The 12,436-nt window shown below is 33.3% G+C and overlaps 1 protein-coding gene across 1 annotated transcript; it reads left to right on the top strand.

Annotated features, from left to right (window-relative positions):
• Nucleotides 1–6,096: 6,096 nt before the first annotated feature.
• LOC131613536 (uncharacterized) lies at nt 6,097–7,056 on the top strand. The gene has a single exon (XM_058885196.1). The coding sequence runs from the start codon at nt 6,097–6,099 to the stop codon at nt 7,054–7,056; it is 960 nt and encodes a 319-aa protein (XP_058741179.1).
• The last annotated feature ends 5,380 nt before the right edge of the window (nt 7,057–12,436 follow it).

Here is a 12,436-nt window from a genome sequence, read left to right as displayed (position 1 = left end):
CATTGTCGATTAACTGACAAGAGCCGACAAACCCTTTCGCCTTTCAAACGTAATTTTCAAACCACTCAAACACGATTTCAAATCATTCAAACTCAATCACAAACTCAAACATTTTTGGCCGATGATTAATCTATGAGGTCTCCCTCTCTTAAAACTTTTTTTTAAAACTTTTGGCCAATGATTTAATATGAGGCCCCCCTTTTAAAAATCTTTGTTTTGGCCAATGATGAACATCTGAGGTTTCTGTTGAATTTTAACGTTTTTTTATCTTTTAAAGGTTTTTTGGCCAATGATGCATTGAGGCCGTATTTTTATATACTATACACGTATTTTGGTTTAGCCATGGTCATTGTCGTCTCGATCTGACAATGACCTTATCAAAACCTTTGAGGTTTTGCCTTTTAATGGCCTTATCAAAACCTTTGAGGTTTTGCCCTCTTTTCCATACATGGTCTTTGGCCTATAGTCATTGTTGTCTCGAACTGACAATGGCTCTATCAAAACCTTTAAGGTTTTGCCCCCTGGCCAAAGGTCTACCTTTTTTTAAAATCTATTAGTCGACAATTATAAAAACCTTTTTTATAAAAACCTAAAGGCTAAATGGGTCCCCTTGAGTACAAGGGAGGCAAGGGGTGCCTAACACCTTCCCTTTGCCTAATTAACCTACTTACCCAAATCTCTTATAATTTTTAAGGGTTTCTCACTTGCCCAAATAAAGTGGGTGGCGACTCTCGTTTGAACGTAAATTTTTAAGCAGGTTGCTACAACATCAATACCTACAAAATGAATAGAAAACTACCAAACGGTACACAAATACATTAAAACTTGATTAAATCCTATTTATACATAATTATACAAAAAGTGGGGGATTTATTCAAAGAATACAATACAAACGAATCGATAAGTGCCACAAATCAATAGTGAAAATAATGAAATTTTGGCACTTATCAACTATGTGTGCTAAGCAGTTCTATCTTGGCAAAATCTAGTTATGGAGAAATTCAACCAGGATTTCTAGTGCAAGGCTCAAGGCATTTTGACATGACCATTTTAGTCTGTCTAACATCCTTATGGTCGCCATGTTTGAGAAAGACACCATAGATAAAGCTTTTACTCAGAACTTGAAGATCTTCACAATATCAACCTCCAATGTCCCTTTCTTGGAAACTTCTTATCAGCATAGAAACTTGTTCAAGTCATCTCCAACGAATCTTTTACTTCCTCTGCATAAAGGGCTAGAGATTCAAGAAAAAATATAACAAGATATTACAACAAGAACAAGAACTGATATGATCACTAAGCTTTTATATATATTTGTTTATTGCACATACTCTTGAGATTTCTTATTTTTGTATATCTTAAAAATCTCAAGTAACATAATCTTTATTTGTCTTGTATTCTTTGTGCACCTCTGATTATATATCAAGTGCTTTTTGTTGTCTATTCATCTAAACTATTTGTTTAGAGGTTTAGTGGATGTCTCTTGCTAGGTTTCTTGAGCAAAGGAAGTCTCTTGCAAGGTTGATTGAGCGGAAGTCTCTTTCTAGGTTGATTGAGCAAGAAAGTCTTAAGTTGTTTTGCTTAAGCAGGTTCTAACCAGGTTTTGATTATAGTGGAAAATATCTTGTGCGACAAGGGGTCTGGACTACTCTCGGTTGTAGAGGAACCAGGATTATGCGTGTTCTTTAACTATTTCCGCTACTATCTATTCTTGGTTTGATTATGAACTTATTCAGTTTCAGAAGCTATTTTTTTTAAAGAGGCATAATATTCCACCATACACAATTCAACCCCCCATTCTTGTATATTTTTATCACCTTCAAATTTGGTTCTAAAAAATATGATTTTTCTTCCGTGAGTTTAATTTAAATCAGGATAAAACATGACTCGAATCATAGAGAGTACTGTGATCGTATCATGAAAAGGCATGACTAGAATCAAAATTTGGTTGAAAATTTTGGATTTTGGTTTTATAATCTTGATTTGAACCATGATTTGACATATTTTAAATCACATGACTCGAATCATAAAAAGTTTGATTCAAATCATATGAGTATTGTTCTTGGTTCTTGATGCTTAACTGAAATTATTCTCTCTCTTGATCAGACTCATCATTTTCTCTTTACTCGGAGAAAATATGTATTTTCTCTTATTTTTGTGCCTTATCTCCAACACATATATAGATGATTCTTCCAAATTAGTCTAAAAACATTATTTGATTTATAACACACTGTTGTACCCCAATTTTTGACCACCAAAATCGCACCCCATTTTAAATAGTAGGATCATCATCATTATCATTATCATCATGCATATGTTATTTGCTAACTAAAATACCAAAAATACTATTGCTTGTTGCTTGTGTTCCAAGACAGGAGACTAGTCACAAGGAGACTAAGAAAATTAGGGTTTTGAAACCCACAAAGGAGTTAAAGCATTCTCATATGATCAAATGATTAAACCCATGAAAATCAAAGTCCAAGAATGTCTCCCTTTAAAATCAACAACTTCCATATTCATCTGGTGCACAAATTAGGGTTTTGACAAAATTCATCTAGGGAGTTGACTTTTAATTAGGACATGGCTCCATGGATCAAACTATGATTCAAGGATCTTCAGTTCAACATTATAATCCACTCACATTATCCATTTGAAGAGAAGAGCTTGATTCTATTGAAATCCACAAGATTGTAGTTCATTTGGAAAAGTCAGTTGTGCAGGTCAACCTTTGACTTTTGAGAAATTTGGTCAACTATGGACTTTTGAAGATCAAAATCATCAACATATGACTATTCAAGTCATTTGATCAAATAAAATCAAGAAAATCAATCAAGAATCAAAAAGTCAACAAAAGTCAAAGTTGGAAAATTTCAAGACTTAGAAAAATTCTAAGTATTTTGAAGTGTTTTAGTCATAACTTCACGGGAAAATAACTTCAAATTTCAAGTATGCAACTGAAACAACTTCCAACATTAAAGTTGTAGATCTTGATCCAATGAATAACTTTTTCAAATATAAAATTTTCCCAAAAAATGAATCATTTGAGAGTTATGGGATCATGAAATTTCCAACAAAAGACTTAGAAATTTTCTAAATGTTTTAACCTAGATTTTTTTTTCCAAATTTGTGGCCATTTTTCACAAAGACCCAAAATGATTTTGAGAAAACTTCCATCAACTGGATTGAAGTATGTAGCAAGGGCTTTCCAAAGAGACCATTAGCATGAAATTTTAACACTTGAGCCATGAGTTATGAATTTGTGAATAGGGCACCATAACACTTGAATTCAAGCCATGGAAATGAAGAACAAAGTTTCAAGCTTATCCAAATCTGCAAGAATCAAAGCATTATAGGTCCTATAACTTGTTTGGAGCACCATAATCAGAAGATTACACTTGCTTTTGAGCTATAATCCAAGTGTTCTAAGCTATGTCCAATTATTCATTCCATTTATGTCCAAAAGTGGTGACTTCCATTTTCATAAAGAAGCTTTAATCATAAATTCCACTCTCCATGAGCTCCCAACTTGTTCTTTCTGCATACACTCAACGTAAAGTCTAGACCAAGCTTGCTTGTACTTTGCATTGGAACCATGTTTGCAAAATAACTTCACCATGAAGCAAAGTAACATAACTCATATGTGAACTCCAAATTCTGTGATTCTTTCACCCACAAACCCTAATTTTGGCCTATAAAAGGAGAGCATTGCCTCTCCCCTCACTTGAGATTCTCATTTTTAGCCATTTGCACTTTTTGAGCCATTTCAAGTTCTAGAGTTTTTGAGTGTCAAACAACCTTTGAGGTAGCTTCTATACATCATTTAGAAGCTGTTCATCATAATCACAACCCTCAAAATCACCCCAAACCATACATCACCATTAAACCTCAATTAATGAGCATTCTTGAACCTTAACCATCAAACTTTCATTTTGTTCACACATTGTCCAAACTACCAATCCAGATACCTTCTATACAACATATAAAAGCTATCCAATTCATTGAATCATACCAAGTAAACTCTTGTTATTTTTGTGTGAATTTATTTAAGGTTAGGTGAAAATCTCTTGAATGATACCATGTACAGTTAAAACCACTCTCCTTTAGAGTTTGGTATTTAAATCATTTTAAAATAAATTAGGTTTAGGTCTGGTTCTAAAATCCCTAATATTTGAAAACCCTAATTTGAATATTTGATCTCTTTCTTTGTCTTTGTACATATACTTGTTGATACAACTTTTTACTTCACCATGTTGATACAACTTGTTGCTTTGATCTCTTTCTTTGTCTTTGTACATATACTTGTTGATTTTTATCCTTGTACCCTTGTACATTATTTTATGGTATTATCATTGTATATATACTTTGTTTACTAACCATATGCATGAGATATTTATCCATCCATCAGCTATCATATTCATTCATACACGAAATGATCCTAAAGGTACAAACATCCTTTATCCATTATCATTTGAGTTTACATTGATCTCTTTGTTATACTCACTTGTTTACTTTTGTGACACATGTTATCATACACACACAAACACTTTACGCATCCATGATTGATTGCTTAAGTTGTTGTTGAAATATCCAAAGGAATGGGAATGGTATTGACTAAAATTGTCAAGGTACTCAATCTCTCTTCCAAACTCTTTATCTTTGTGCTTAGTATTGTTAAAGCTTTGCACCCCACTTATTTTGAAAATGGTTTTGTATTTTTAAATCTCAATATTTTTAAATCAACCCTTGGTTTTGTATTGTTAAAGCTCAACCAACTTCTTTTAAACTCTAGCCTTGTATTGTAAAAGCTTGGTTCTTTTATTAAAACTTGTTAAGTATTGTTAAAGCTTAACATTTTAAAAACCCGTTGAATATTGTTAAAGCTCAACACCCAAAAATATTTTTCCACTTGGCTCTTTATTTTTCCTTTTAAGAGGAACTACAAAAGCTCTAACTTCCCTATTGCACTTAAAGGGGTATGTAGGCCTAAGATGCGATATCTTATCGAGCTCACTTTTAAAAACCTTATTTTCTCATCCCCCCACTATATTTAAACTAAAACACACAAAGGAATTTTATAATAATAACAACAATAATAATAATAATATTTTCAAAGAGGTTCCTATGGAGTACCATAGATGTGAGGGGTGCTTAAAACCTTCCCCTTGCATAACAAACCCCCTTACCCAAATATCTGTTTATTTTATTAGTTTTGATTTTAAAAACTTCTCTGGGTTTTATTCTCTCTTTCTCCCATTTCCTTTGGAAACAATAAAGCATGGTGACGACTCTGTTTAAAACATATGAGCTAAGTCAATTTAATGGCTTTAGTCTCACAAATTTCACCCCTATAGAAAAGTGGCGACTCTGCTGGGGACATTCATTGTTCCTAAGAAGGTTTGACCCTATCTTTGTTTATATTATTGTTATTGATGTATATACTGTTATTATAAACTTCCTATGTGAATACTTGTTATGTTTTCTAGGTTGTACTGGGAAAAGGCTTGATTCCCCCTTGTGGTGAGATAAATCCTAACTTGGGTTTGAGTTCACTTATGATAGGATATAGTATAGTCATTTTGATCTCGAGCGAGTAATCTCAAAGAAGTCAATTTGAGATCCATCACTCAGTGGAGACCACTTTGAAAGTAATCGTTGTTGACCAAGTTAATTGGAAAAACATCATTACGTTCAACTTGGTTGTAGAAGCTGGGGACCTAGAAACACCTTAACCAATCTTGGCCATTAGGACGTAGTATGGAAACTGTATTTGGATTCAATTCTAGAATGGTTGTTACATGATACTACACTCAGATGAGGATCTCTTGGAATATTATTCAAATAAGCGAGTTAATTGCTACTTTTATAATTTCCAAGTTGAACTGTTTAAGTCTGGAAACTTTTTAGAACCTTGTTCTAAAGGTACAAAATAACCATAATACACACCTTTGGGATGGGTAGACCTTTGGCTCCATGCTTGTGACGTTGAACCCTTGAACCCCATGTTTTTACTATGTTTGCATTCATGCATCCATGCATTTTAAAACCAAAACATCATTCAAGGAATTAAAAGAAACCATTTTTGTAAACATTATAAGAATGGAACTTGAAAGAAGAAAGACCAAGAAGTATACTTTCAAGAGTTTAAAGGTAGAAGAGTTGAGAAAGCTAGGATCCTTGATTGTTGATCAAGATAAGTTCTGTAACAAGTATGGAAGGATATTGTATCTCCTCAAAACAAATATGAAGGAAGGAATTCTCTCTACATTTATCCAATTATATGATCCCTTGTATCATTGTTTCACCTTTCCTGATTATCAACTATTGCCAACATTGGAAGAATATTCAAGTATCACAGGGTTGCCCATTACTGGAAGGATTCCCTTTACTGGGTTAGAAGAAGATCCCAAGTCTCATGACATTGCAAAGTTTACCCACTTAAAGAAGGATGAGATTGAGAAGAATATGGTTACCAAAGGAGGATTAGTTGGACTACCTGCTCTGTTTTTAATAGAGAAAGCTATCTCCTCGTCACAAGAAAGAAAGGAAGATGACTTTGAAGCTGTCTTTTCCTTTCTTGTATATGGATTGTTCTTGTTCCCAAATATTGACAACTTTGTTGATATGAATGCCAGCAAGATCTTTATGAAAGGAAACCCTATTCCTACCTTGCTAGGGGACACTTACTACTTCACCCATTTGAGGAATTCCTATGGAAAGAGAATGATTACTTACTGTACTCCTTTGCTATACAAGTGGTACATCTCTCATTTTCCAAATACCAGTGATTTTTGGAACCTCCAAGAAGGACAAAGATGGTCACAAAAGATTATGACTCTCACCAACACTGATATTGATTGGACCAACAACTACTTTTGTAGGATGAAGACTTTGGATAGTTGTGGTGATTTCCCTAATGTGCCCCTTCTTGGTACAAAAAGAGGAATCAGTTATAACCCTGTGTTAGCTCGTCGTCAATTTGGGTTACCTATGGACAAAAGACCAAGGAATATCTTATTGGATGGATTTTTCCTCGAGGAGGGAATTGCAAACAAATAGTTTAGAGAAAGGATTGTAATGCTTGGAATCCAATTCATAGAAGAGAAATTAAAGATTGGAAGACCAAAGGGGATCTCTCACTTGAACCTTTTATGGAATGGATTAGTTCGAGAGCTGCTGAACTCATGATGCCTTATCTCCCTAAGACATCTCCACCCCCTATTGAAAAGCCTGTTGCACCTATTTTTTCTCCTCCAACAATGGAATATCTCCAATTAGGTTTGAAGGAGATGAAGAAATCAAGTGACCATTGGAAGAAAAAGTTTGAGTACTCAGAATGTGAGAAAGGTATAATGAAAGATATCTTTGATGAGCAAATGAAAGAGAAAGAAGACTTAATTTTCCTCCAAGATAGATGGCTTATGGAAAAGGATGCTACCATTGCTAAGTATGCAAAATAAAAGAAAAGGAAGCAAGAATAAGTACCCTCTCCTGAAGAAAATGCATGGAAGAGTATCATTGAGAAACTAGAAAAGGTTAAGCTGAAGAAGAAGACTCAAGATGACATGGATACTTCACATTGAGCTCTTATGATTACTATAGGATCTTACTAGCTTTCTTTATTATTTCTATCTTTTAACTCTTGAAAGTATTTTGTATCTTGGACGTCCCTTTGCCCTTTGTAAACTATTGAGAAAATTGGTACTTTGATGACCCTCGATTGTCCCTCGATGACCCTCGATTGTCCCTCGATAAACCTTGTCCCTTCATATGTACATTTATACCTTGTTTATAGTATTATCATTATATATATATACATACATTGTTTACTAACCCACATACATAAGATGTTATCCGTCATTCATCACAAAAAATTCATACATACATGAAATGATCTTGAGGTATGACATCCTTTTATCCATCATCTCTTATACTTGAGTATTCTACATTGATATCTTTATTATACTCACTTTTTTACATCCATGGTACACATATTATCACACAAATCACTTGATATATTCATCATTTATTGATTTCTTGAGTTGTTACTAAATATCCAAAGGAATTGGAATGGTATTGACTAAAATTGTAAAGGTACTCAATCTCTCTTCCAAACTCTTTATCTTTGTGCTTAGTATTGTTAAAACTTTGCACCCCACTTGTTTTGAAAATGATTTTGTATTGTTAAAGCTCAACCTTTTTAAATCAACCCTTGGTTTTGTATTCTTAAAGCTTAACCAACTTCTTTTAAACTCTAGCCCCGTATTGTTAAAGCTTGGCTCTTTTATTAAAACTTGTTAAATAATGTTAAAGCCTAACATTTTTAAAACCCATTGAATATTGTTAAAGCTCAACACCCAAAAGGATTTTGCCACTTGGCTCTTTATTTTTCCTTTTAAGAGGAACTACAAAAACTCTGACTTCCCTGTTGCACTTACAAGGGTATGTAGGCCTAAGATGCGATATCTTATCGAGCTCACTTTTAAAAACCTTCTTTTCTCATCCCCCCACTTTATTTAAAAAAAACATACAAAGACATTTTATAATAATAACAACAATAATAATAATATTTTCAAAGAGTTCCTATGGAGTACCATAGATGTGAGGGGTGCTTAAAACCTTCCCCTTGCATAACAAACCCCCTTACCCAAATCTCTATTTATTTTTTTAGTTTTAATTTTAAAAGCTTCTGTGGGTTTTATTCACTCTTTCTCCCATTTCCCTTGGAAACGATAAAGCGCGGTGGCGACTCTGTTTAAAACATACGAGCTAAGTCAATTCAATGGCTTTAGTCTCACAAATTTCACCGCTACACACATCATTTTTTTCTCAGACTTTCAAAAATTATTTTGAGTGTATTTTTGAGTTTGCAACTGAATATATCTTCATCTTCAACTATTAGCTTCTTCTATTGTTGCTTAGATTAGATTTTAAACCTACGGTGTGTGATATGTGTAAGGAGAATTGTTTTGCGATTAACGTTTTGTAATGAAGTTTTTAAGATTTCATATTAGAATCTTTGTGAGGTTGTGGCTGATATTGACAATCCATATGTGAAAAATAAGGAGGTTCTTTTCTCCAAGATTGCTTTAGTGGAGTTGTATGGAAGATATTACAAACAAAGCTATATTTTTTTCATCTTCGAACTGTTTAAGGCTTAGAGAAGGAACCATTAGGATTGAGTAACAGTCGCTGCAGAACAAACACTTGGATCCGAATTCTTGAATATGAAAGATAGAAGTCGAGATCGAGTAAATATTTCGTGTAATCCAGTATTAGAAGTTGTATACAGTCAAATAGGATTTAGATATGATATTGTTTATTTTTAGCATTATCTTGAACTGTGATTACATTAAAAGATTCAGTGAAATATTGTCAAAACTATAATGGAAGAATACAAAAATTTCAATGAAAACCATTAAAGAATGGAGTAGGCACATGCAAGGAAAATGAGCCAAACCACTATAAATTCGGCGTACTATATTTCCTTCTCTCTCTTTTTATATTTTGCTTAGAATTGTATGTTTAGGTTTAATGTTTTCTTAGAATCAAGATGTTATACTTTACTGCATTAGTAGAGATTTGTGTATAACATTTAGGTCTGTGTTAGATTGAGATCCTAAATAGTCTTACTTTTGATTAAGCTTGAAAACTGTAATATTAGATTTAATTTTCAATTGAAAAGTTTTATTTACACACCCTTGACTAATTTAGTCTATTCATCCATCACCCATTTTGTTTCTAATTAAGTGTATATTATGATCGATCCAAAGACACATATTTTGTACCAAATTCTACTATATTGACTGATTTTTATCGAACTCTGATTTTCAAAAAGTAAACAATCTTGTTTTCTCTTTTTAGGAAAGGTCTATCACCTATTTTGTAGATTATTTGAGCCCATATTCTTCCCCAAGACAAGATAATGATTAGAATAAATTAGAAGATCATAAACGTGAAGATTCAAACATTCATCATCAAGATCATCCCTGAGAATGGAAGATCACAAGAAATCATGCAATCTATAATTTCATTGGAGATATTTCTAAGAGAGTCACAACTCGACACTACTTTAACCAGATATGTAACCGTATGGCTTTAGTTTCCTAAATTGAGCCAAAGAACGTCAATGAAGCTCTCAATGAGGAACATTGATATCTTTCTATGAAATAAGAGTTATCAATTCCGAGAAACAATATTTTGAAACTTATTCCAAAATCTTCACCTAATTTAGCCAAAAGGGTATTTCGCAACAAGCTTGATGAAAATCGAATTATTAAAAAAAAAGTGAGACTCATTGCAAAATGTTACTATCAATAAGAAGCTATACATTTCGGTGAAACCTATACTCCTATAGCTAGATTATAGGCCATATGAATGCTTTTATCCTTCTCAGCCATTTTGGATTTAAACTCTTACAATAGATGTAAAGAACGTGTTCTTGAACATTTACATCCGAGAGGAAGTGTATGTTGATCAAACTACCTGGTTTTAAATTCTTCTATTCCTAGTCATGTTTTCAAGCTAAAAAGACTCTATATGGTTTGAAACAAGCCCATTGGGCTTGGTACGATTAGTTGAACAAGTTTCATCTTGAAAACAATTTTAAAATAGGGAATGTTGATACAACCATCTTTATTAAGAAAATTAAGCATAACATTTGACTTGTGTAAATTTATGTCGATGATATCATTTTCGGTGCTAATAAATAATATTTGTGCAAGGAATTTTCTAATATCTTGTAGAGTGAATTCAAATTGTTTATGATGAGATGTGGTACTTTCTTGGATTGCAAATTCATCAATCAAAGGAAGGAACCTTCATCAATAAAGCAAAATAGTGCAACTAGTTGCTAAAATGATTTGAAATGGATAAAGCAAAGCCAATCTCAAGCCCAATAAGCATGTTATCGTGTTTAGACAAGGACAAAGAAAGAAAATCGATAGACAAGAGAAAATCTCGAGGCATGATAGGCTTTGTCTTTTATCTTACTTCATTTCCTTCTGATATTATGTTTACTGTTAATTGTGTGCATAGTTTCAAGAAAACCCCAAAGAATCACACCTTATTGCAATCAAATGCATCATGATGTATCTCACTAGCACACCATGTATAGGTTTATAATGCCCCAAAGATATGAATTGTACTTTATTTAGGTAATGTAACTTCAATATTTTTAGGTGCAAATTGGATAGGAAAAGTACCCGATACACGTGTCATTTTATTGGAAACTCACTCGTCTTTTGGCATAGAAAGAAGCAAGCAAGTATTACTTTATTCCACAACCGAAGAAGAATACGTTATTGTAGGTAGTTGTTGTGTTCAATTTATTTGGACGAAATAACAGTTAAGTAATTTTGGAGTTAATCTGGAAACTGGACCGATAAAATGAGAGAACACTAATGCCATAAATCTAATGAAAAATTTGATACCTCATTCTCGAACTAAACACATTGAGATTAGGCACCATTTTATTAGGGATAATATCAAGAAAGGGGATTGTGTAATTGTTTTTATATCCTCATCAAATCAACTGGTAGATATTTAAAAAAAACCACTTTTTAAAGAAAACTTCTTTTCAAAGAACTGATCTAGGAATGTTAAATCAATCATGCATGGATTAATCTTCTAAATGAAGGTGCAAAAAATACTAGAAAGGGGGGGGGTTTGAATAGGGTTTTTAAAACACAAAGGTTTTTATAAAAACATTTCCCCTTTCCTTGAAATAACAAGTTCTTTGCTATTGATAATAACTAAAGATGCAGAAAGGAAAGAACAGGTTATTTTTATACTTGTTCACTTGAGAAACCTTCAAGCTAGTCCAGTCCACCCTTCTGAGGTGATTTTGCCTCTCTCAACCGAGAACTTAATCCACTATAACCGAACCGATTAAAATTGCACGGGCAATAGCCAGTGTCTAACGTTTGCACAGACAACACCTGTTACTAACGACTTGCACAGGCAACCCCTGTGACTAACAACCTACACAGGCAACCCTTGTGACTAACAACCTTTAAGACTCTCTAGTCCTAGACTTCTTGAGACAATTGAGCTTCATTCGGTCTTTCAACGAACGATCAAACAAACTTTGATCACGATTTGTTTATAGTATAAATGCTTCTACACAAGCAGGATGTAAACTTTCTTTTTCAAATCTAAGACTAAAAGAAAAATGAAGCTATTAACAATCTATACAGAGTGAGTTTGTTCGTTAAGGTTCAACTTCTTCTTTGAGTCTTCAAGCCCTTTTTATAGCCAATGAAAAATATAACTCTTGGAGGGCACATACTAAATCTTATTGAATGTTGGTGGCTTGCTTGTAGTGGGAGACAAGATAGTACGCAACGTCCATCCTTTTTCTTGAAATGGAGCGAAACATTCGTCTGTACCTTATACTATGTACTATAGTATAACGTTAACTTTTTCTTCTTGAACTTCA

The sequence above is a fragment of the Vicia villosa genome, linkage group LG6, assembly GCF_029867415.1.
Source record: "Vicia villosa cultivar HV-30 ecotype Madison, WI linkage group LG6, Vvil1.0, whole genome shotgun sequence".
NCBI lineage: Eukaryota > Viridiplantae > Streptophyta > Magnoliopsida > Fabales > Fabaceae > Vicia > Vicia villosa.
This window is presented reverse-complemented; position numbering and strand designations above follow the sequence as displayed.